The sequence below is a fragment of the Peromyscus maniculatus genome, chromosome 3 (assembly GCF_049852395.1).
Source record: "Peromyscus maniculatus bairdii isolate BWxNUB_F1_BW_parent chromosome 3, HU_Pman_BW_mat_3.1, whole genome shotgun sequence".
In the NCBI taxonomy this organism is placed as follows: domain Eukaryota; kingdom Metazoa; phylum Chordata; class Mammalia; order Rodentia; family Cricetidae; genus Peromyscus; species Peromyscus maniculatus.
In genome coordinates this window covers 153,363,432-153,390,597 of record NC_134854.1, presented here as the reverse complement: position 1 = coordinate 153,390,597, position 27,166 = coordinate 153,363,432, and the positions used below count along the sequence as shown (strand labels likewise).

Here is a 27,166-nt window from a genome sequence, read left to right as displayed (position 1 = left end):
TAAAATAAAATATTTAAAAAACAATCAAGTCCTATAGATAAACAATACAGAGGTCAGAACAACATATAAGAAAACCTACAGCAACCAGTTGATGGCTTGTAGCATACACAATGCCTTTTTGTCAAGTATTGAGATTTTTAAAAAATTAAACAACACTTACAAAGATGAGATTAGAGCTACATATGGTGGCTCATCCCTATAATCACAACACTTGAAACGAAGGGAAAAGAATAGAAAAACGGAGGCCAAACTTGGCCCAGTCCTAAAAGAAAAGCCAAACAGAACACAAAGTAAACACTGATATTGAAGATGAAGCAAAGGGGTTGCTGGAATATGCAAAATGGTATAAGATGATAAGTACCACTGTGGCTGATGGAAAACACAAAACATCATGAGTACAACTGAGGAGAAAGAGTCAATGGACTTTCTATTAGAACATTGGGGACAATACTGCACCCAGGACCCTGGCTTCAGATGAAGATGAGGGTGAAGATCAAAATTCACAAGACAGACCACGATAGCAAGGAGGAAATCAACATCATTCTTTTTCTCCTCATCATGGACCACAACAAGGCCCACCACCTAAAGGCCAGCAGCAGAAAAAGCCCTCTTCACAGAGCCAGCAAGAGCCACCTCAGTAAGAAGGCAGTATCCACCAAGTGGCATGTTGAAAATTTCCCATGGGTAAGCAACATGCAGGGCTCATTCCAATAGGGACCTAATCAGAAATCATTGTCTCCTTTTCATTCTAGAAATGATATCATTCCATAACTTATATACCAGCATATCAATTGCATAAAACAGAAACAACCTGCATCTTGAATTTCTTCAATAAATCCAGAATTATCTAATAGAAGTAATTTAAATTCACTTTGCAGTAAATGCCTTCAGAGTAATACTGTATAGCCAAACAGCTAAGATAGTATCTCAGAATATGTTGAAATTACATGGGATATGTCTCTAGCTTCTCTGATGTTTCTTTGCTTCAGAAAATGGACAAAAAGATAATGCCTTTCAGAAAATGATGCCAGTAGAATAACCATACAAACTGTGTATCAATATAATAGTCAGCATGCAATTTCCATTTGTGTTTGTTTTTCTGAGAGAGGGTGACACTAGAATAAGAGGAAACTGGAATTAAAGAACTGCTGTGAGCCACCAATGGGTCCTGATAACCAATCCCAGGTCCTTGGCAATATCAGCAAATGCTCTTAACCACTGAGCCATCAGTGATGCTATGCCAACAAAAGGTCTACACTGGTATGACCTCCACTTGCTAGAATTAATTTGAAAGAGATACACTTTCATAGAAGCTCATATTAGGGTTGAGATTTCAACTCACAGATTTTTGGGGAAGTGGAAATTTTCAGAATATTCAATGACCAAGGCAAATACAATAGTATCACTCCAAAATACTCACAGTCAAATTGAATAAAGACAAAGAGAAAAAGTCAAAGGCTGCTGAAATGGAAGATTTTTTTTATATACAAGGCAAGATGGTGGCAATGAAAATAGAAAGCATCAGAAACACATCAAAGCCAGAAGGATGAGGCTCCACATTTTGAACATGTTAAAAAGCAAACAATTGTCTCCTAGGATTTCCATCTTAATTATTTTGCAAGCATAAAAGGAGACAAAAATAAGGAACTATTATAAAATTTGCAGGCTGCATACATATCTATAAGAATGCAAGAATGCAATTTTATCTTGAAAGGAGATAATAAGTGAAATTAAAATAAAAAAGTAGAAAGAAGTGTGGAGATGGAAATAAATATAGGGATGCAGCATATTTTAGTTTTCTCTTGAGTTGGAAAGTATGTTTGATAGTTCACATGGATAATATGGTGCTTTTTAATAGGACAATAAATGAACACAGAAAAATAAACTATCTACCAGCTTTCCTTAAGAGCCTGGTTCCAGGAGAAATGTAATGATGTGAAGGATATGGAGGTCTTTTCTGTGAAATTTAAAAATAGACATAGAGCTAACAATGCATGGATTTAATCACCCCATTCTGGAGACAGAGGCCAATCTGATCTACAAGGGAGATCCAAGAAAACAACGAGAAATCTTGTCTTGAAAAAACAAAGAAAAATAATAATTAGATACTGGTAATAAGAATATCCTCTCCTAAGCATTAAATTTACTTCTAGAATACATAATTTAAATATGTGTTACATTATATTGTAAAGAAAATAAGCAAAAGAATGTGTAAACATATTCAACAAACAGCTACACTATGAATATTTCAATTTATTTGTGGTTGAACAAATGTGTATGAAACTAAATGATGTAGGACATCCTTGTTTCTTAGAAAATGTCATTTAGATGGGAGCAGGGAAAACGAGGTGGCATAAAACCTGCTTACAATTTTACTACAACGACATATTTTTAAAAACACAGCATGGTATAAGCAGAAAAACATTTGCTTAAACTAATGGAAATGATTACATGAGCAAATGAACCCACACAATTACAGCAACACTTAATTTTAACAAAGCTGACAGAAATATTCTAGAAAAGACAGTCCTCAAAAAATGCTTCTGTAAAAAAAGTATGTTCCACATGTAGAAAAATGAAAATAGATGAATATTTATATGCTAAACATAAATCAGCACATATTTAATCCACTTTCAATTTAATCCTACTTTAATTAAGGCCAGAAACTATGTAACTGCCAAGAAGATATAGAAAACTTTGTGGTATACATCTAGGACATTATGAAAGGATTTGAATGGAAAATAAAGTCCAAAAATTGACAAAAGCAATTCAATGCAATTAAAAGATTTTCCACAGAGCAAAGGAAACAAGAAGTGGAGGAAAATAAAAATCTTTCCCACCTGTGTATCAGACAGGAGACTAATCTTTAGAATGTACAAGAGTCTCCTTTTGAAGAGGTAAATACAAAACATTGAAAGAAAATTTTTAGTAGCTGGGGAGTTTTTCTCCGGGTCCCACCAAGTCCCTACAGTCCCATAGCCCACTTATAAAATAATCACTCATAAGCTTATATTACTTAAACTGTTTGGCCTAGTGGCTCAGGCTTCTTGCTATCTAGTTCTTATATCTTAAATTAACCAATTTCTGTTAATCTATAAGTTGCCATGTGGCTCATGGCTTACCCATATCTTACATGTTGCTTTTCATGGTGTCGGCTGGCAGTGTCTCCCTGTCTCAGCCTTCCACTTCTCAGAATTCTCCTCCCTTTTTGTCCCACCTATACTTCCTGCCTGGCTACTGGCCAATCAGCATTTTATTTATCAATCAATCATCCACAGCAATTTCTAATGTATTTTGGGTTGCAAGACTAGCTTTTAATGGCTGAGCCATCCCTCCAGCCCTGAATTGGTATTTCTCAATAGGAAAATTTCAAATGGCTAATGAATATCTTGTCAGTGTTCAACATTCTTAGTTTTCATAGACATTCAATTTGAAAATGTGAGGCTATACAATTTGACACGGATCAGAACAGTGACATGATTCAAATAATAATAATAATAAAATAAATGTTGCTGAGAATGTGAAAGAAGAGGAAACCTTTAAGAATAATCATGGGAGCCAAACTGGACTCATCCCATGAATATCAATACTAAAGTTTTGAAACAGCTAAAAACAGAACTACCATATAGGTTGATTACATATTGTGGGTATTTTGAATAGTTCAGTAATAAACATGGCATGGCAAGTATCCTTACAATATGATTAATTTGAATTCTTCATATATGTAAGCAGTAGAAGTATGGATGGGACATATGGAATGGCCACTCCTTAACTGCTTCAACCACCACAGGTTCCTAGGAGCCTATTGCATGAGGCTTATTCTTTAACCCATCATAATACTAATGACTGACAGTGTCCCTCTCACTTCCTCCACAAACTATATTTTTTCTGGTGAGTTCCTAGGTGACATTTTTCTTCCATAAAACAATAATCTCTTTCACACATTGCTAACATGAAAAAAAGTCAAGAAAAGTCTCAAACTGTGTGATATTTGGCAAAATCAACATCTTTATTCCAGGACACACCTATAGCTAAAGATAAGACCGAGTTCTGTCAGAACAGCCAATAGCCCACCTACCCAGACACAACCATGTATACCCAGCTTTCTCCTCTGTTCCTACGCTCACTTTCCCAGTTCAAAGTCTACCAGAGCCACACCTGGTCAGGCCATCAACAAGTACTTCCAATGTCATATCTGAAAACTCTAGAAAACTAACCTGTCAATAAACAATGGGCCAAAATCAGAACAAACAATTGTTTTCTGTCTTCATTAAAGTCCATAAATGAAGAATGTGAGAATGTCTGTGGTTTTCAAAGAACCAGAGAAGATTACCAAATGCTAATAGACTACACCTTCAGAACACAACTATTAACGCCTGCGGGGGGGGGGGGGGATAAACACACCTGGTGACACAACAGAGTTTCACATCACCTGTAGGACATTTTCTTGGTGGCTTTTTTTTTTAGATAATCTACATACTTGTGCAAAATGAACAATCATGCACATTGATATGTGCAGCACAGGAAAGTTACAGTCACATGTCCCAACCTGCTTTTCCACATCCAGATAATCTTCAAATTTCTTAAAACATACCAAAACACTAGGCAACTGTGAAAGCATGATATGATCTCAGACATCAAAAGGCAGTTATGCATATTTATTGTACTGTGTTTCACAAAGTTCAAGTGATTTCAGTGCACAACAAAAAGAAGAATAGGGTGATAGAAGAAGCAGCATTAGTATCAAATGAAGAGGCATTTCAACACAAGATCTGCAAATTAATTTTTGTTTTTCCCAACAAGTTTTCCTTGTATAACAGCACTACCTGTCCTGGAACAACACTTTGTAGAGGTACCTTGTCTGAAAATCTCAGAGATACATCTGCCTCGGCCCACAAGTGCTGGGATTCAAGGTGTGTGAACCACACTTGGTTATGCACTGATCAATTGTTTTAAGAAATGAAACTATGCAAATGAAGAGTAGGGTGAAGCTACCTTTGGAAGTTACATATGTACTCCTCAAGTGGAGGACATGGGGGAAGAATAGCAAGCAAAGCAAGGAGGCTAAATCACAAACACGGTAGTGAACTCAGTAAACATTAGTTTGAGTTGTAAGTCAAGGGACTCATTGGAAAAGTAAAAGGTGCATAGATGATGCTGAGAGATACATCAGTGGGTGGTATTGATCTTAAAATCATCAACAAGTCAGACTAGAAAAAACTGAAGCACTCCATATCAGAACATGGAATGAGAATCATTCAGAGAAAGCCGTCCTATGGAGAGTTTGAAGGTGATGTCAGACCACCTTCATTAAGGTTTAGTCAATCAATAGTCCATGTCACTGCTTCAGAAAAATTAATGGAGAAAACAATATCAAAACATAGTTTAATCCAATATTCTCAAAACAGCATTTATAAGGTTACAGTGAAGATATTCCAAGAAACACCAAGGACCACAGCATTCCACCATCATGAGACAACTGGGTGCACATGGATTACCTGGTTCTAGAGTTTCATGGCCTCCCTATTGCCGCTTTCCTTTCTCTAACAGAGGACAGTGTGAAGAATAGAATATTCAATATTCTAGATCTAACATATCATAGTTTCTATGATTTGAACCAGTTCTGGAGAATTCTGGACAGTCTTCCTGGGAACAAATAGGCTGTCAGTTTTGTTGGTCTAAGTTACTATGCATTCCTGCTTTGTGTCCTAACTTCATGCTGAACTGAACTAAACAATCAGCTAAATGTTACATATGTGGTTGCACATTCATAAAATGCCATGAATGGACTTTATCACTTAATAACAGAGATACTACCCATCTTTAGCCTCAGTGTCAGGAAGAGTATGGACAAAGGTGTGTATAGAAGAAAATCTCCTAACAATCACGTTTCATGGGATCAGAGTCACAGTTCTATAAAACCAGAGCTTAATCAATGAGAGAACTTCATTTCTAATATCTGGACTTTGTCTGTATCACTTCAACATTGTTGTCCAAATTTCATATTGTACCATATAGAACTGAGACATTGGTAACCTCCTCCACAGTGCATCCTGCTAGGCTAAAGTCCCAAAGAACAGTCAGGGATGCGAAGTATCCTGCCCTGTCAGGGAAGGTCACCTGTAAGGACCTGAAAGGTGCCTTTGTTCTGCCTTTCTTATAAAGACTGTGGTCTTGCTTTCTCCAGCACACACTTGGGAGCAACTCCAGAGCCTCTTCCAAGATGCTGGTGGTCCTGCTCACAGCAGCCTTATTGGCCCTGAGCTCTGTTCAGAGCTCAAATGCAGGTATAAAGTAGGGGAGAGGGTAGTAGAGACATGGGACTTGGGTAACACACTGAAGTTCAAGACTGGGAGGAATGGGGGGAAATGACATGCAAGCGAGGCAAATAAATATGGGAACAAATATTAGGACATTTATATTTTCATTGTGCTTGTAGATTTCAGACTGTACATATAGTATAATTTAAGAAAATATTTTGCAAAAAAAAACATGAGTGCATTTGTGAAAAGACGATTTTGGTGATAAACAATGTGTGGCAATATGCTTCAGTTGACAGGGAGAAACTCAGTATTTAAGGTGTTATGAGAAGCAGATAGTGTTGATGCTGGGCTTGGTATACAGAGGATAGAGAAAATGAAAGAAGTAAATATGTATCAGGCATATCTTTGAGAAATAGAAATAAAAAATATAATAAATTTGAAACTCTGTTTACAATAAGCTAGAAATTTCAGGAAATAATTTTTTTTAAATATCATTTCTGTGCATGTCAGTGCATGCCATACTGTATGTGGATGTGTGTGTGTGGATGTGTGTGTATATATACATATATGTGTATATATAAATATATATATATATATATATATATATATATATATATATATGTTTGTTTGTGTGTAATGTGGATTTGAGAAAGAGAAAGGTAGGCGGACACACACACACACACACACAAAGAGAGAGCGAAGCAGACACAGAGTGAGACAGAGACAGAAACAAGGAGACACAGAGAGAAGCAGTGAGAGAATTTGAATGCATATTCACATTCCTGCCTGAGGACAACCCATTAGCAGCAAGCTATCTTTTTATACCATGTAATTCCAGGAACTGATTTCAAGTCAACAGGCAAGCACTTTTTTCCTCACTCAGATATCTGGCTGGACACATTTCTCTATTGTCATGACCCACATGCATTTATTCATTATGGTTAATAAAGCAATGTTTGTTCTTATTTCCATACGTGAAATGCCTAGGGATATACCCTGTAAGAAGTGAAGGTCATGCAGAAAAACATAAGAACATGAACACATGACCATGAAATTTACCTAATGTAAAAGAGACAAACAGTAAGGATTGACAAAGCAAACGAGGAACAAAATAATGGTTGCTGATGCTGTGGGGACCATCCTGGCAGCATTATCAGCAACACTATCCAAGATTAAATTCTGCATAGTAGATGTGAAGTTGTAGTTTAAAGTCATCTTTATTAAGCATCCAGAAAATGTCATAGGTAAATTTTCATTTATTTGTGCTTCTTTTCCAGCAATCATCTATGGAAACCCTTCTTCACAGTTCTTAGGTAAACCAGATTCTTCCTCTATTGATATTCTATGAATCCTTTATTCTGTAACTATTCAGTTCTTTAATGTCTCGTTATCATTTTGTCATTCTACGAAATTAATATGTGAGAGCTTCCCCTGAGGTATATAGGAAGACTTCCCAACATTGTCTAGGAACTAGAGCAAGGCTGTACAATTGAAGAGTAGGAAGCCAGATTTTTATAACAGGAACATTTTGTCTCTTCCGCAGATTGAAACAATGACTTTCATATGATGAACACTTTGGGGGTCCTAATTTAAAATCGCCAATAGCCCTATAGATTGTTTGTAGAATTCTTCTTTTGCCAGTAATTCCAAGGAGAATTATATGATAGCTCATAAGATATGCAATCACACAGGTCCAATGCTCTTCCACTTTTTAAAATTTATTTTTATCAGTTCTGTATGCACAGTTAACTAATACATACAAAAACACTGAAAGGAAATTCAATGGAACATCTTTCCATCACTATCCTACATTTCCTTCTTGTTCTCCACATGGTTATAGTATTCTAAATACCATAATATATGTAAGAATAGAGCATTGCTCTCACAATTTTGATACTCTGCCAACTTCTAAATAATATTAAAAAATTTTTCCCCTTTCTTCACTTCTGAGGATTGTAAAGAACACAAAGTCATCTTTTATGCACCGATTTTAAGAACAAATATATGTCAGAATAGTGGAGACATAAGCAAGTTCAAATGTGAAAAATAATCTTAAAGGAGAATCAGGGACATAATGTTGTGAGGGTGTTATCAGAAAAAGAGAAGGTATGAATTCATTCTACATTGATCTATACCCAAACAGAGGGAGAACAGCAAAACCAAGGCCATGGTCAACATCATCAGAGACCCCCTCCTGGAGAATTCCCCCCAGGACCTTCTGCCTCTGAAGAAGATGGTGGTGATGATGATGACAGTGAAGAAGATGGAAATGCACCAGAGGGACCACCACAGCAAGGAGACAATAACCAGAAACCTCACCCTCCTAGACCTGGAAACCAGCAAGGCCCACCCCAACAGGGAGGCCAGCAGCAGAATAAACCTCCTAGACCTGGAAACCAGCAAGGTCCACCCCATCAGGGAGGCCAGCAGCAGAATAAACCTCCTAGACCTGGAAACCAGCAAGGTCCACCCCAACAGGGAGGCCAGCAGCAGAATAAACCTCCTAGACCTGGAAACCAGCAAGGCCCACCCCATCAGGGAGGCCAGCAGCAGAATAAACCTCCTAGACCTGGAAACCAGCTAGGCCCACCCCAACAGGGAGGCCAGCAGCAGAATAAACCTCCTAGACCTGGAAACCAGCAAGGCCCACCCCAGCAGGGAGGACAGCAGCAGAATAAACCTCCTAGACCTGGAAACCAGCAAGGGCCACCCCAGCAGGGAGTTCAGCAGCAAAATCGCCCTCCTAGACCTGGAAACCAGCAAGGCCCACCGCAACAGGGAGGACAGCAGCAAAATCGCCCTCCTAGACCTGGGAATGAGCAAGCACCCCCACAGCAGGAAAGTGAGGAACAACAAAGTTACTTGTAGATATTTTCTGCATGACCAGGAGGTTCCTCATCAGGACAAAGGTAATCAGAAACCTTATCTTTCATACCAGTCCCCAAATGACACAGATCAGCACACTACTCCTAAAGAATTATGTAGCTAGAGTTTTCCTGCCTTGCCCACATTCAGGAAAAATCTTTGTCACCCACCAATCCCACAGCCACTCAGACCCAACCAAGCAAACACAGAGACTTATATTGTTTACAAACTGTATGGCTGTGGCAGGCTTCTTGCTTAACTATTCTTAGAGCTTAAATTAATCTATTTCCATATATCTATTCCTTGCCACATGGTTCATGGCTTACCAGCATCTTCACATGCTGCTTGTCATGTTGGTGGCTGGCAGTGACTCCTTCTGCCTTCCTGTTCTTTCTTTTCTCCTCTCTGTTAGTCCCGCCTATACTTCCTGCCTAGTCACTGGCCAATCAGTGTTTTATTTATTGACCAATCAGAGTAATTTGCCATATAGATCATCCCACAGCAGAATTAGATCACATATACATCCAAAACTTAAATGGACTCTATATCCTAGAATTCTATGATGGATGTGATTTACCTTCACTCTCCATCAAATGTCTTAACTCTATCAGAATTAGAAAGCCAAAAAACTAAGAAGCATTTCAGGATATGTTATTATTGCATGTTGTGTCTTTCTTCTTGGTGACTTTATCTATCTATCTATCTATCTGTCTGTCTGTCTGTCTGTCTGTCTATCTATCAATCAACTATTTATTTATTTATTTATTTATTTCAGGTGAAATGGAAGACATACATTTAGTGTCTTTTCAATGGAATAATGTTGTAAGTTTACCATCAACATTCTAATAAAATATTTCACATGCAATTACTGTTTGTTGTTTCTTATTATGAGTATGAGTGAGTGAAATCTGGTTCATGTTGCCAAATGTAATGTGAAGATAGAACCATTCCCTTTAGTTACTTCCAGAAAGGGGCCCTCTTTCTCCCTTTACAAATGAGCAAACTGTCACTTGAGAGACCCCCTTTTGTCCATACATAGAATTCTGCCTACAGCTTTGCTGTATTTCCCAGATGCCTGCAATGTTAGCAGGAGACTTCATGTTAGTCCTGGATTTCAAGATTAAACTATATAAACACATTGAACTACTTAAAATGCCCTTAATTAGTCATGTGCCTTGTTTGACCAGTGGGCTAAGGAACATCTGTCTAGGAGTTACTGAAAAAGGTAGTCTTTGTTTCTCACAGGTAATACTCTCTCAGTTCACAATTTATATGTGAGGAAGGGCCTGTTCCTCCTGCTAGTATTCTTTTGGGCATTCAGGTATCAACTGGATCACATTCTTCCTCTGATCTATGCAATGGTGTCATTGGGATATGATGTTCATTGTTTTCATTGCCCTTTTTCTGTTTTTAAAAATATATACCTTGTCCTTAGGAGCCAATGAAAATTTAAGTAGTTTAAGTAACTTTTAGAACTTGAAGCATGATCCTATTTAGACTTATCAATAAAATACAGGAGTCAGATATTGGGCTAAAAGCTAATCTTGCCTTTAAGAGCTGAATTACCTCTTTCATTGTGAATTAGCAATTTCAAAAGCCACAGATTAAATTATTATATGCCTACTTTCAGGATTTGGTATCATTCTATTTATGGCTGAAGTCAATCTTTTTTATTAAGCAGTGTTCATCTCATACTCTTTCTTTAAAAATCCATTTTACATACCAACCATAATTCCCCTACCCTCCCTTCTCCTGCTCCCGCCAACCCGTAGATTCCCCTTCAACACACCCATATCCACTCCTCCCAAAGGGTAAGACCTCCCATTGGGAGTCAACAAAGCCTGGTACCTTATATTGAGGCAGGACAAAGACCCTCTCCTCTGCATCAGAATGAGCAAGGCATCCCACCATGAGGAACTGGCTCCCAAAAGCCAGCTATGTGCCAGGAATAGATCCTGGCACCCCTGCCAGGGTTCCCTCAAACAGACCAAGCTACACAACTGTCTCCCACATGCAGAATCCTAGTTCAGTCTCATGCAGGCTCCCAGCTGTTAATCTAAAATTCATGGCCTCCCACAAGCTTGTTTCTTCTGTCTCCATAGGTTTCCCATCATGATATCAACACCTCCTTGTCCACATAATTCCTCCTCCCTCTCTTCCACTGAACTCCCAGATCATGGTCTGGTACTTCTGGGCTGTACATTTCTGCATCTGCTTCCATCGGTCTCTGGATGAAGGCGTTATGAGGACAGTTAGGATATTCACCAATCTGATTACAGGGGAAGGCCAGTTCAGACACACTCTGCACTTTTGCTTAGGAGTCTTAGGTGGGGTCATCCTTTTTGATTCTTAGTAATTTTTCTAACGCCACAATGGTTCCCTCTATCAAGATATATTTTTTGCTATAAAAAATATATTTTGTTGCTATACCACAACGACCAACCCCCAGCTTGACCATACATTTCCCTCATGTTCTCATCTCCCATTTCATTTCCTCTATTACTTTCCTCCCACCAACTTCAGTTTACTCAGGAGACCTCATCATTTTCACATTCCTGGAGCGATCCATGTGTGACTCTTAGGGTCCTATTTGTTACTTAGCTTCTCTGGATCTGTGGATAGTAGCCTGAGTATACTTTGCTTTACATCTAGTATCAACTAATGAGTGATTACACATCAGGTTTGCATTTCTAAGTCTGGTTTAGCTTACTTGGGATGATTATTTCTAAATCTACCCTTTGTCTGCAAATTTCTTGATGTCATTGTTTTTTGCACCTGAGTAGTACTCCATTGTGTAAATGTACCACATTTTCTTTATCCATTCTTTGGCTGATGGACATCTAAGTGGTTTCCAGGATCTGGTTATTCTACATAAAGCTGCTATGAACTTATTTGAGCAAGTGTCCTTGTAGTATGATTGAGTATCTTTTGGGTATATGCCCGAGTGATATGGTTGGGTCTTGAGGTAGATTGATTCCTGGTTTGCTAAGAAATAGCCATACTAATTTCTAAAGTGACTGTGCAAGTTGTACTTTTAAGGTATGTAAATATTTATGCTGGAATTTTGATGGGATTGTTTGGGTAACATTGCCATTTTTATTATCTTCACCCTGTCTGTCCATGAGAATGGGAGATCTCCCCATTTTCCTCAATTTCTTTCTTCAAAGACTTAAAGGTCTTGGCACAGAGTTCTTTCACACATTTGGTTATAATTACTTCAAGATATTTTGTATTACTTGTGGCTGTTTTAAGGGCTGATGTTTCTCTTATTTCTTTCTCTTCCCAGTTATCTTTTGGGCCACTGATTTTTTTGAGTTAATCTTATATCCAGCCTCATTGCTGAAGTAGTTTATTAGTTGTAGAAGGAGTTCTCTGGTAGACTTTTTGGAGTCACTCATGTATAATATCATATTACCTGAAAATAGAAAATGTTTGATTTCTTCCTTTCCAAATTTTATCTTCTGTATCTCTTTTGTTATCTTATTGCTTTAGCTAGAACTTTGAGTACTGTATTCTATAGATTTGGAAAGAGTGAACAACCTTGTCTTGTTCTTAACTTTAGTGGAATCCTTTTCTGTTTCTGTTCATTTAACTTGATGTTTGCTGTCAGCTTGCTCTACATTTCATTTGTTACATTTAGGTATGTTCCTTGTATCCTTGATCTGTACAAGAACTTCTTCAGTAAGCAGTGTAGAATTTTGTCAAAGGCTTTGTTAACATCTAATGAGATGATCATATGTTTTTTTTTTCAGTCTGTTTATATGGTTGATTACATTGACAGATTTTCCTATGTTGAACCATCACTGTATCCTGGATGAGGCCTACTCGATCATGTTGGTTGGTGTTTTGTTATTTTTGTTATAATCATTGATTCATTTTTTCCAGTATTTTATTGAGTATTTTTCATCAAAGTTCATGAAGGAGATTAGTCTGTAATCCTCTTTCTTTGTTGCATCTTTGTTCAATTTGAGTATCAGTGTGCCTGTCCAATTATAAGAAGTGTTTGGCAATGTTCCTTCTTTTTTTATTTTGTGGAACAATTTGAGGAGCAATGTTATTAGATCTTTTTTGAAATTCTGGTAGAATTCTGCACTGAAACAATTTGGTCCTGAGTTTTTTGTTGTTGTTATTGTTTTGGTTTTGCAACTTTTATGACTGCTTCTAATCACTCTAGAAGATATTAGTCTATTTAAATTGTTTATCTGATCTTGATTTAATTTTGGTTTGTGGTACCTATCCAGAAAATTTTCCATTTCTTTTAATGTTTTCCAATTTTGTGGAGTGCAAGTTTTAGATGTATGACATAATAATTCTCTGGATTTGCTCAGTGTCTGTTTTTATGTCCTGCTTTTCATTTCTAATTTTGTAAATTTGGATATTTTCTCTATGCCTTTTGGATAAGGGTATGTCTATCCTGCTGATGTTCTCAAATAACCAACTCTTTGTTTCATTGATTCTTTGTGTTGTTCCCTTATCTTTTCAAGTTTACTGATTCCAGCCCTCATTTTGATTATTTCCAGTTGTCTACTACCTCTGAGTGAGTTTGCTCCTTTTTGTTCTAGAGCTTTCAAGTGAAAATTTGTCCAATTCTTTATGTAAGCACTTAATGCTATAAACTTTCCTCCTAGTACTGCTTTCATAGTGTCCTATAAGTTTGGGTATGTTGGGCACTAATTTTCAATGAATTCTAGCAAGACTTTGATTTCTTCCTTGACCCAGTGGTGATTCAGTTGAGCATTATTCAGTTTCCGTAGGTTTGTAGGCTTTCTGTTGTTTGTGTTGTTGAAATCTACCTTTAAGCAATGGTGATCTAATAAGATACAAGAGTTTATTTCTTTTCTTTTCTTTTTTGTAGTTGTTGGGTTTGCTTTGAGACTGAGTATGTGGTCAATTATAGAGAAGGTTTTATGAAGCGCTGAGAAGAATGTATACTTTTTTTTGTTTAGGTGAAATGTTTTCTACATACATGTTAAGTCCATTTGAGTCATAGCATCTGTTAGTTCCCTTATTTCGCTGTTCAGTTTCTGTCTAGTAGACCTATCCATTGTTGACAGCAGAGTGTTGAATATTCCCACTATTAGTGTATGGGGTTTGATGTGTGATTGAAACTTTAGTAATGTTTCTTTTACAAATGTGGTTGCACTTGTATTTGGGGCATAAATATCAGATTTGAGACTTCATCTTGATAGGGTTTTCATGTGATGAATATGAAATGTCCTTCTTCATCTCTTTTGATTAATTTAATTTGAAGTCTATATTGTTAGATATTTGGATGTCTACACCACCATGCTTTTTAGGTCCATTCACTGGAAAATCTTTTTCTAATCCTTTACTTTATGGTAATGTTTGTCTTTGATGTTGACATGTGTTTCCTGTATGCAGCAGAAGGATGGATCCTGTTTTCTTTTAGCCTGTTTCTTCTTATACTCAATTGAGTACATTGATATGGAGATAAATTAATGACCAGTGATTGTTATTTCCTGTTTTCTTTTGGTGGTAGTGTGTGTGCTGAGGATGTCTTTCTCTATGATGTGAATGTGTTGCTCTGATTGATTGATAAATAAGAAGCTGATTGGCCAGTAACCAGGCAGGCAGTATAGCATAGGTGGGAAAAGCAGAGAGGAGAATTCTGGGAAGTGGAAGGCTGTGTCAGGAGATGCCGCCAGCCACTGCCGACATAAGAAGCAAGGTGTGAAGGCAGAACTGGGCAAAGGTACCAATCCATGTGGCTAAACATAAATAAGAATTATGGGTTTCTTTGATTATAAGATCTGGCCAGCAAGAAGTCTGAGCCATTAGGCCAAACATATTTAATTAATATAAGCTTCTGTGTGTTTATTTGTATCTGAGCAGCTTCTAGCCAGGTGGGACCAAGAAAACTTCTAACTACTTGTGTGTGTGTGTGTGTGTGTGTGTGTGTGTGTGTGTGTGTGTGTGTGTGTGTGTATGTGTGTGTGTGTGTGTGTTTGTGTATTTCCCTACTTTGGGATTTGCTTGTGTGAGCTTATGTATTTCCTATGTTTTCTTTTATTCAGCTAGCTGTCTTCCATGGGTTGGAGTTATCCTTCTAATACATTTTGTAGCATTGTATTTGTGGAGAGTTATTATTTAAGTCCAGTTTTAGCATAGAATATCTTGATTTCTCCATCTGTGTTGATTAAAAGTTTTGCTGTATATAGTAGTGTGGCATGGCATCTGTGGTCCTGAGTATTTGCAAAACATCTCTCTATAACCTTTTAGCTTACAAAGTCTCTAGTTAGAATTTGGGTATAATCCTGATAGAGCTGCCATTTATATGTTAATTGGCATTTTTCACTTGAAGCTCTTAATATTCTTTCTTTATTCTGTTTCCTTTGTGTTTTGATTGTTATTTGAATAGGTGACTTTTGGCTGTTGTTGTTGTTGAAGTCTATCTGGTACTGTAAGCTCCTTGTACCTTCATAGTCATGTTGTTTATTAGGTTTGGAGAGTTTTCTTGTATGATTTTGTCGAATATATTTTCTATGCCTTTGAACTGGAGTCCTTCCCCTTTGTCTATCCCTATTATTTTTAGGTTTGGTCTGTTCAGGGTGTGCCATATTTCCTGTATGTTTTGTGTTAGGAATTTGTTGGATTTAACATTTTCTTTGACTAATGATTCTATTTCCTATATCCTATCTTCAATGCCTGAAATTCTCTCTTCCATTGCTTGCATTGTGTTGGTTAACGCTTGCATCTGTAGTTCCTGTTCATTTATCCTTATTTTCCATTTCCAGAATTCACTCGCTTTCTGTTTTCTTTATTGTCTCAAGTCTTGAACTGTTTCCTTCATCTCTCTTCTTGTTTTTTCTTGTCTGTCTTTAAGGCATTTATTTATTTCTTCCATTTTATGTTTTCTTTTCCTTGATATCTGAAAGCGAGTTTCTCATGTCCTTTTAAGATGTTCTATCATTTGCATAAAGTTATCTTTAAGGTCATTTTCTTCTGTTCTTTTTGCATTGGGATTTTCAGGTCTTACTGTTGTAGACCCATTAGGTTCTGGTGGTACCATATTTACTCTTTATTTTGTTGAATATATTCTTACACTCAAGTTTACCCATCTGTGTTTAGGATTGTTATAGTTACTGGTATTGATCCTTGTGAAGCCTACATTGAATGGTTCATATGTTCCTTTATTATCTGTTTCCTTTATTGTCCTTTGAACTGGATGGCTAAGGGTTCTGTTGATTGGTTGGTTGCCTGGTCAATTAAGGTTGTCTCTGCTGAGGTTTGTAGGTGTTGGGTGCCTCAATCTAGCTTATTGTACAGTTCTTCTGGCTGGAGTGGCTTTATTTGTGTCTATGATGTCCCTTCTTTCAACTGGTGTGAGTGGCACTTTTGCCTGTAGGGTCTGCTGATGTTGCTGAGGAGAGCTGTTCCTGGGGATGATGCTGAGATAGGTGGGATTGGGATGCAAAGTGGGTCTGTTCTTCCAAATGGTATATATAGGTGGTGCCTGTGCCTCTACAGTCTGCTGCTGGCCTACTATTGAGGGCTACACCAGATTTGGTTGCAGGATCCAGGCCTCAGGCCAAGGCTATTCTTCCAACTGGTGCTTGTACCTGTGAGGGCAGCTCATATTGATGGGGATAGTTGGCCAGGGGGAAAATGATGGCTTCAGTGGGTTTTGGGAGCAGAGTGGTTGTTGTAGGATACAGAGTTCAATGGATGGTGGCTGAGGTAGAGTATTCTGCCTGCTGGTCACTTATCTGCTGACTGAATGCTGGGCCTGAGACTGCTGGCAGAGGTGTACAAAATGTGCCCTTGGGCTTAAAGCCTAGAGATTGAGCAGTTTATCTGGGTGACCAATCTTTTACCTGTTCTTCCAATTGGTGTAGAGGCTGCTGATGTTGTGGGAGGTGGTTCAACCAGGAAAGAATGAAAGTGTGTGCCCACATGTATTTGTTTGTCTATCTGTCTTTATGCATGTGAGTGCAGGAATATGAGAAGGCCAGCTTCAGAAGATTTTCTGACCTCTACATATGAGCCATGTTGTATATCTCTTTGTGTGTGTACATGCTGCAGCTCATGCTGCATACACCATGTAAACACACCTTCACAATTAACAGGAGTATAAATTGTTTGGGTTATTTTGATCACACTCTGACACAATCAAGCCTGCCAATAAAGCTTACTTTGAATTAGAGGACAGAGCTAGCTACTAGCTGAGATATATTTGGAAAAAAGACACAAATGCATTTTTAGATCATTTTTACCTCCCCTCACCACATTACAACTCCTTCTGTGTCCCCTACGCCCTCTCCAATTCTAATTTCTCATTTGCTATTGTGAAAATCATTTATACATATATGTAACTAAAACTGGTGATTCTGGTATAGTGTGTGTGTGTGTGTGTGTGTGTGTGTGTGTGTCTGTTTGTCTGTCTGTCTGTCTGTCTTTCTGTCTGTCTGTCTTTATGCCTGTGAGTACAGTTATCTGAGAAGGCCAGAAGATGACATTAATTCCCCTGGACCTGAGATATGGGTGGCTGTGAGCCACTCAATGTGGATGCTTGGAAGGTAACAGCACTGCTAAAAGAACATGACATGCTCTTAGTCTCTAAGCCATCCTTCCAACCCCACCCCAAACGCAGTGTTACAAGATCATGAAAAATGAAAGTAGTTCTAATGGTGAAATGTTGACAAATTGGCTGTCATTTCAGAGGAATTATAATTAGGTTCTAAGAGTTAGAGTTCCCTCACCCTCCCTCCCCAGACCTAAATTATATGTGAAATTTCTAATCCTCATTACCTCAGAGTATTACTGTTTGGACATTGCCAATTAGGGCTTTAAGGGTCAAAAGAAAGTATTTTGAACATGGATGCTTCTAAGACTATACTGAAAAAATGATATCAGAAACACATGAGCAGAAGGGATATCATATGGCAAAGTAACTTAAAAGTTTCCTTCTGGAAACAAAAAAAAAAGAGAACTCTTAAGAAATTATACCTGCTGGCACATTAATCTATGAAACAATACATCTCTCATTTAATCTCTTGATCTGTATATGGTTGTTGTGGAAGCTCAGTAAATGAATATGAAGTCGTGGGAAGTAGAAGGTAGAACTTGTGGATTTATCAGGCTATTAAGTCCAAGGCACACATTCTTGGCATGTATTAGTTAAGGACTCTAACAGCCTACAGGTCACTAAATGCCTGGGGCATGCTACCCATCATTTAACATAACCTTTACTGAATGTCTTCCCAGTGAGCAGTTCCACAACTTGTTTTGATTATGGGTCATGAGTTCATAGGTAACATTTTCAGGGAAGTTAACAGAATGGTCTGTTTCACCCACTGCCAACACCAAAGAGGTGGGAGGAAAGGGCAAAATGTTTGCAGCATTGCATAGCATCTGCTGTTCTATTCTAGGTCCCACCAAGTCAAGGACAAGAAAGCCTTCCCCTAGAACTACCTGTTCCAGAGTACACACATGTGAAGAAGTCTACCTGGCTATCCCTCTGCTCCTTGTCTCTGTCTTGACTTTCTTTCCTTAAAGTCTTAAACTGGTCATTGGGTCAGGAGCTCCTACAATGAATACAGGAGCATAACAAAAGCATATCACTGATCTTTACCTTCCACAACTCCCATGGAACAATAATGTTCTGATCTTATGTAACCATAGAAAATTTGCCAAGTGATAGTATATTCTGCTTTTAATAATGCAACCATGATGATTGTGGGAAAAGCCACAGGTCATTGTATCTCTGCTGTTTCATCTTAGCTATAAATGGCATACTATTCAATTGGGTTTCATATAATAGTCTCAGGACTTGTTCACAGAGTTTGATCAGTATGCAAACTCATACATGCATACATTAGGACACAGACACAGACTAAATTAGTGTTCTGTGTTTAGATGTAGAATCATATGATGCTCAGTGATTAACTATCAATCAAATCCCTTCCAAACTTTATGTAGACACACAAATACACACATAAACACACACACACACACACACACACACATACACACACACACACACACACACACACACCACTCTGACCTGAGCAATTTCACAAGTAATCATGAAAATACTAGTTCATGCTTTTTAATAATAATGATCAAGTAAGTCCTATAGAAAAACAAAATGGAAGCCAGGACAAGAGATAGCAAGATCTACAATAACAAAACAATTTCTTGTAGCATACATAATGCCTTGTGGCCAAGTATTGAAATTTGTAAAATAATGAAACAAAGCTTGTAAAGGTCAGATTACAGCTACATATGATGGTTCATCCCTATAATGTGAAAAGCATCAGGAACACATCAAAGCCTGAGAATGAGGCTCCAAATGTTGAATGTTGAAAAGTAAACAATTGTCTCCAAGGATTTTCATCAGGATCATTTTGCAAGTGTAAAAGAGAACAAAAAAAAAGGGAATACTATAGAATTGGCAAGATGCATGCATATGTATAAGAAAGACAGAATGCAATTTTTACATCTTGTGAAAAGATAATAAGTGACCTTAAATTACAAAAAGGATAAGAATATGTGTAGATGAAAATAAATACAGGGATGCAGTATCTTTTAGATTTTTCTTTGAGTTATAAAATATATTTGATGTTTCATATAGACAATGTGGTGCTATTTGATAGACAGTACATGTACAAAGTAAAATAAATGATCCACCTGAGGTCCTTGAGAGCCTGATTCCAGGAGAAATATTAAAATATGAAAGATATTTAAGTCAGGTCTGTGAAATTAAAAATAGATCTAGAGCTAGCCCAGGCATGGCAGCACATGGCTTTAATCACCACATTCCAGAGACAGAGTCAGTCTGATATCTGAGTTCAAGGGCAGGCTAGTCTACAAAATGTGTTCCAGGACTACACAGAAAAATCCTGCCTTGAAAAACAAACAAACAAACAAAAAATAAATATATAGTTATTGGAATTAAGCACATGCAATTTCACATGCTTAATTTCATTGATTCTTTAATGTAAATAGGTTTCACATCATATTTTACAGAATTTAGGCAAAAGAATGTCTAAATATTTTCAATAGATAGCTACACTATGAATATTTTGATTTATCTATGGTTGAATGATAGTCTCTGAAACCAAGATGATACAAATGGTACAAGGCTCCCCCCCCCCTTTTTTTTTAGAAAATTCCACTTAGATGGGAGCAGAAAAACATGGTAGTACACCTGATCAAAATTATACTACAAGGACATATTAAGAAAAACAGCATGGTATAGGCACAAAAACAGATGCTTAACCAATGGAATTAATTACATGACTGAAATCAACCCACACAGTTGCAGTGACACATAATTATTGAAAAGCTCTCAAAAACAGTCATTCTAGAAAAGACAGTCATCAATGAATATTCCTAAAAAACTATGTCCACATGTAGAAAAATGAAAAGAGATGCATATCTCTACCCTAAATAGAAATCAGCCCAAATTTAATCCACATTTAATTTAACCCTACTTTATTTAATCTCAGATGGAACCATTCAAGATGATACAGGGAACTTTGAGGGAAGAAGGACATTCTGAACAGATTTGAATAGAAAATATTCCCCAAAATGGACAAAAGTGATTCAATGCAATTAAAAGATTTTCCACAGAGCAAAGAAAACAATAAGTGGAGGAAAATAAAAATCTTTCCCACCTGTGTATTAGACAGGAGACTAATCTTTAGATTGTACAAGATTCTCCATTTGTAGAAGGTAAATACAACGTACTGAAAGGACATTTCTTCTATAGTTTTGGTTTTGAGACCAGCCTTTAATGGCTGAGCCATCCTTCCAGCCCGGAATGGGCATTTCTAAATAGGAAATTTTAAAATGGCTGATAAACATTGTGTCAATGTGCAACATTATTAGTTTTCATAGAAATTCAGTTTCAAACTGTGAGGCTATAACATTTGATACCAGTCAGAACAGTGACATGATTCGATAAAACAACAATAAATATTGCTGAGAATGTGCAGGAACAGGAAGGTTTGAGACTGAAAATGGGATACCAAAGTGGACTCATTCAATGAACATCAATACTGAAGCTTTAAAAAAGTAACACATGGAACCTCCATATATGTCGGTTCCATACTGTGGATATTTTGAATAGTTCAGTAGTGAACAGAACATTGTAAGTAACTGCAATGTAATGAATTTGAATTCTTCATATATGTAAGCAGTAGAGGTACAGATGGGACATATGGAATTGCCACTTGTCATCTGCTTCATGCACCACAGGGTCCTAGGAGCCTACTGCATGAAGCTTATTCTTTAGCCGGTCAAAATACTAATGACTGACAGTGTCCTTCTCACTTCCTCCACAATCTGTATTTTTTTTCTGGTGAGTTCTTAAGTGACATTTTTCTTGCATAAAATAATAATCTCTTTCACACATTGCTAACACTGAAAAAGGTCAAGAATGGGCTCAGACTGTGATATATTTGGCAAAATCAACTTCTTTATTCCATGACACACCTGTAGCTAAGGACAAAGCTGAGTTCTGCCAGAACAGCCAACTCCCCACCTGTACACACATGACCAGGTATACCTAGCTTTCTCCTCTGTTCCTACTCTCACTTTCCTGGTTCAAAGTCTACCAGAGCCACACCTCGTCAGGACCCCCATCAACAAGTACTTCCAATGTTGTATCTGAAAACTCTAGAAAACTAACCTGTCAATAAACAATGGGCCATAATCAGAACAGAAAATTGTTCCCTGTCTTCATTTGACTTCATCAATCCTGTGAGAATGCCTCTGGTTTTCATAGAAAGAGAGAGAAATGTCAAATGCTAATAGACTACACCTTCAGAACACAACTATTACAACCTTACGGAAGAAATACCCACCTGGAGACACTATAGAATTTCACATCATCTGTAGGACATTTCCATGGTGGATTTTTATTGTGAGACAATGTCTATACCTGTTTAAAATTAACCATCATGCACATTGATATGTACAATACATGAAAGTGATCTACACTGGATGATGGATCATCTAAACTTACAATCACATGTCCCTACCTGCTTTACCTCATCTAAATAATCTTCAAATTTCTAAAAATCCCACAAACACTAGGCAATTATGAAAGCCTGATATGGTGTCAGATGTCAAAAGGCAGCTATGCAATTTTACTGTTTTGTGCTTCCCAAAATCAAGTGACTTCAATGAGCAACAGAAAGAAGAATAGGGTGACAGAATGAAGAAGCATTAGCATCAAAGGAAGAGGCATTTCAACACAATATCTAGAAATCACTTTTTGTTTTCCCAACAAATTTTCCTTGTATAACAGCACTACCTGTCCTGGAACAACATTTTGTAGAGGTGCCGGATCTGAAAATCTCAGAGATGCATCTGCCTCGGCCCACATGTGCTATGATTTAAAGTGTGTGAACCACACTTGGTTATCCACTAATCAATTGTTTTTAAAAATGAAACTATGCTAACAAAGAGTAGGGTGAAGCTGTCTATGGGGTTCACATATGGCCTCTGCATTTGGAGGACATGGGGGAAGAATAGCAAGCAAAGCAAGGAGGCCAAATCAAAAACACACTAATGAACTCAGTAAACATTAGTTTTGAGTTTTAAGTCAAGGGACTCATTGGAAAAGTAAAAGGTGCATAGATGATGCAGAGAGGTACATCAGTGGGGTATTGATCTTAAAATCATCAGCAAGTCAGACTAGAAAAAAACTGAAGTACTCCGTATCAGAACATGGAATGAGAATCATTCAGAGAAAGCCGTCCTATGGAGAGTTTGAAGGTGATGTCAGACCACCTTCATTAAGGTTTAGTCAATCAATAGTCCATGTCACTGCTTCAGAAAAATTAATGGAGAAAACAATATCAAAACATAGTTTAATCCAATATTCTCAAAACAGCATTTATAAGGTTACAGTGAAGATATTCCAAGATACACCAAGGACCACAGCATTCCAGCATCATGAGACAAATGGGTGCACATGGATTACCTGGTTCTAGAGTTACATGGCCTCCCTATTGCCACTTTCCTTTCTCTAACAGAGGACAGTGTGAAGAATAGAATATTCAATATTCTAGATATAACATATCATAGTTTCTATGATTTGAACCAGTTCTGGAGAATTCTGGACAGTCTTTCTGGGGCCAAACAGGCTGTCAGTTTTGTTGGTCTAAGTTACTATACATTCCTGCTTTGTGTCCTAACTTCATGCTGAACTGAACAAAACAATCAGCTAAATGTTACATATGTGGTTGCACATTCATAAAATGCCATGAATGGACTTTATCACTTAATAGCAGAGATACTACTCAACTTTAGCCTCAATGTCAGGAAGAGTATGGACAAAGGTGTGTATAGAAGAAAATCTCCTAACAATCACGTTTCATGGGATCAGAGTCACAGTTCTATAAAAATGGAGCTTAATCAATGAGAGAACTTCATTTCTAATATCTGGATTTTGTCTGTATCACTTCAACATTTTGTCCAAATTTCATATTGTACCATATAGAACTGAGACATTGATAACCTCCTCCATACTGTATCCTGCTAGGCTAAAGTCCCAAAGAACAGTCAGGGATGCGAAGTATCTGCCCTGTCAGGAGAGGTCACCTGTAAGGACCTGAAAGGTGCCTTTGTTCTGCCTTTCTTATAAAGACTGTGGCCTTGCTTCCTCCAGCACACACTTGGGAGCAACTCCAGAGCCTCTTCCAAGATGCTGGTGGTCCTGCTTGCAGCAGCCTTATTGGCCCTGAGCTCTGTTCAGAGCTCAAATGCAGGTATAAAGTATGGAAGAAGGTAGTAGAGAGACATGGTACTTGGGCAACACACTGAAGTTCAAGACTGGGAGGAATGGGGGAAAATGACATGCAACTGAAACAAAGAAATATGGGAACAAATATTGGGACATTTATATTATCATTGTGCTTATAGATTTCAGGTTTACATATAGCATAAATTAAGAAAATATTCTTGCAACAAAATAACCTGAGTGCACTTGTGAAAAGACGATTTTGGTGGTGGAAGATGCATGGCAATATGTTAGAGTTGACAGAGAAAAACTCAGTACTTAAGGTGTTATGAGGCAGATATTGTTGATGCTGGGATTCGTATACAGCAGATAGAGAAAAATGAAAGAAGTAAATATGTATCAGGCATATCTTTGAGAAATAGAAATAGGAAAATAATAATAAATTTGAAACTCTGTTAACAACAAGCTAGAAATTTCAGGAAATAATTTCTTTTAAATATCATTTCTGTGCATGTCAGTGCATGCACTGCTCTGTGTATGTGTGTGTGTATATTAACATATATGTGTGTGTGTATATACATATATGTGTTGTGTGTGTTTGTGTGTGTGTGTACAAATTGGATTTGAGAAAGAGAAAGGTAGACAGACATACACATGAAGATAGAGAGAGGCAGACACAGGGAAAGAGAGACAGAGAGAGAAAGAGTGAGAGAATTTGAATGCTTATTCATATTACTGCCTGAGAACAACCTATTAGCAGCAAGCTATCTTTTATACCATGTAATTCCAAGAACTGATTTCAGTCATCAGACAAGCACTTTTCGTCACTGAAATATCTGTCTGGACCCATTTCTCTATTGTAATGTCCCATATGCATTTTTCTATACATGGTTTATAAAGCAATGTTTGTTCTTATTTCCATACGTGAAATGCCTAGGGATATACCCTGTAAGAAATGAAGGTCATGCAGAAAAACATAAGAACATAAACACATGACCATGAAATTCACTTAATGTAAAAGAGACAAACAGTATGGATTGACAAAGCAAACGAGGAACAAAATAATGGTTGCTGATGCTGTGGGTACCATCCTGGCAGCATTATCAGCAACACTATCCAAGATTAAATTCTGCATAGTAGATGTGAAGTTGTAGTTTAAAGTCATCTTTATTGAGCATCCAGGAAATGTCATGGGTAAATTTTCATTTATTTTGTGCTTCTTTTCTAGCAATCATCTATGGAAACCCGTCTTCTCAGCTCTTAGGTAAACCAGATTCTTCCTCTATTGATATTCTATGAATCCTTTATTCTTTAACTCTTCTGTTCTATATCTCATTATCATATTGTTATTCTATGAAATTAATATGTGAGAGCTTCCCCTGAGGTATATAGGAAGACTTTCCATCATTGTCTAGGAACTAGAGCAAGGCTGTACAATAGAAGAGTAGGAAGACAGATTTTTATAACAGGAACATTTTGTCTCTTCCGCAGATTGAAACAATGACTTTCATATGATGAACACTTTGGGGGTCCTAATTTAAAATCGCCAATAGCACTATAGATTGTTTGTAGAATTCTTCTTTCACCAGTGATTCCAAGGAGAATTATATGATTGCTCATTAGATATGCAATCACACAGATCCAATGCTCTTCCACTTTTTAAAATTTATTTTTATCAGTTCTGTATGCACAGTTAACTAATACATACAAAAACACTGAAAGGAAATTCAGTGGAACATCTTTCCATCACTATCCTACATTTCTTTCTTGTTCTCCACATGGTTATAGTATTCTAAATACCATAATATATGTAAGACTAGAGCATTGCTATCACAATTTTGATACTCTGCCAACTTCTAAATAATAACATTAAAAAATTCTTCCCCTTTCTTCACTTCTGAGGATTGTAAAGAACACAAAGTCATCTTTTATGCACCAATTTTAAGAACAAATATATGTCAGAAGAGTGGAGACATATGCAAGTTCATATGATAAATGTGAAAAATAAGATTAAAGGAGAATCAGGGACATAATGTTGTGAGGGTGTTATCAGAAAAAGAGAAGGTATGAATTCATTCTACATTGATCTATACCCAAACAGAGGGAGAACAGCAAAACCAAGGCCATGGTCAACATCATCAGAGACCCCCTCCTGGAGAATTCCCCCCAGGACCTTCTGCCTCTGAAGAAGATGATGGTGATAATGATGATGACAGTGAAGAAGATGGAAATGCACCAGAGGGACCACCACAGCAAGGAGACAATAACCAGAAACCTCACCCTCCTAGACCTGGAAACCAGCAAGGTCCACCCCATCAGGGAGGCCAGCAGCAGAATAAACCTCCTAGACCTGGAAACCAGCAAGGTCCACCCCAGCAGGGAGGTCAGCAGCAAAATCGCCCTCCTAGACCTGGAAACCAGCAAGGCCCACCTCATCAGGGAGGCCAGCAGCAGAATAAACCTCCTAGACCTGGAAACCAGCAAGGTCCACCCCAACAGGGAGGCCAGCAGCAGAATAAACCTCCTAGACCTGGAAACCAGCAAGGCCCACCCCAGCAGGGAGGACAGCAGCAGAATAAACCTCCTAGTCCTGGAAACCAGCAAGGCCCACCCCAGCAGGGAGGCCAGCAGCAGAATAAACCTCCTAGACCTGGAAACCAGCAAGGGCCACCCCAGAAGGGAGGACAGCAGCAGAATAAACATCCTAGACCTGGAAACCAGCAAGGCCCACCACAGCAGGGAGGACAGCAGCAAAATCGCCCTCCTAGACCTGGAAACCAGCAAGGCCCACCCCAGCAGGGAGGACAGCAGCAAAATCGCCCTCCTAGACCTGGAAACCAGCAAGGCCCACCCCAGCAGGAAAGTGAGGAACAGCAAAGTTACCTTTAGACATTTTCTGCATGACCAAGAGGTTCCTCATCAGGACAAAAGTAATCCGAAATCTTATCCTTCATACCAGTCCCTATATGCCATGGATCAGCACACTGCTCCTAAAGAATTAGGTCACATATACATCCAAAACTTAAATGGACTCTATATCCTAGAATTCTGTGATGGATGTGATTTGCCTTCACTCTCCATCAAATGTCTTAACTCTATCAGAATTAGAAAGCCAAAAAAACTAAGAAGTATCTCAGGATATGTTGTGTCTTTTGTCTTGGTGACTTTATCTATCTATCTATCTATCTATCTATCTATCTATCTATCTATCTATCTATCTATCTATCTATTTATTTATTTATTTTCAGGTGAACTGGAAGACATACATTTAGTGTCTTTTCAATGGAACAATGATGTAAGTTTACCTTCAACATTCTAATAAAAT

The 27,166-nt window shown here is 37.8% G+C and overlaps 1 protein-coding gene across 1 annotated transcript; it reads left to right on the top strand.

Annotated features, from left to right (window-relative positions):
* The first annotated feature begins 480 nt into the window (after positions 1–480).
* On the top strand, positions 481–26,730 carry LOC143272251 (uncharacterized). Its single transcript, XM_076566119.1, has 6 exons — positions 481–684; positions 6,188–6,287; positions 7,541–7,576; positions 8,407–9,105; positions 25,070–25,105; positions 25,943–26,730. Exons 1-6 carry the CDS (start codon positions 481–483, stop codon positions 26,728–26,730), a joined length of 1,863 nt encoding a protein of 620 aa, XP_076422234.1.
* The last annotated feature ends 436 nt before the right edge of the window (positions 26,731–27,166 follow it).

Excerpts from the sequence above, each read along its gene's own strand:
- LOC143272251 (XM_076566119.1), top strand. The coding sequence starts at position 481 with ATGAGGGTGAAGATCAAAATTCACAAGACAGACCACGATAGCAAGGAG. Across the intron at positions 685-6,187 it reads ATGTTGAAAATTTCCCATGG|CACACACTTGGGAGCAACTC; the intron begins GTAAGCAACATG and ends TGCTTTCTCCAG. Across the intron at positions 7,577-8,406 it reads CCCTTCTTCACAGTTCTTAG|AGGGAGAACAGCAAAACCAA; the intron begins GTAAACCAGATT and ends ATACCCAAACAG.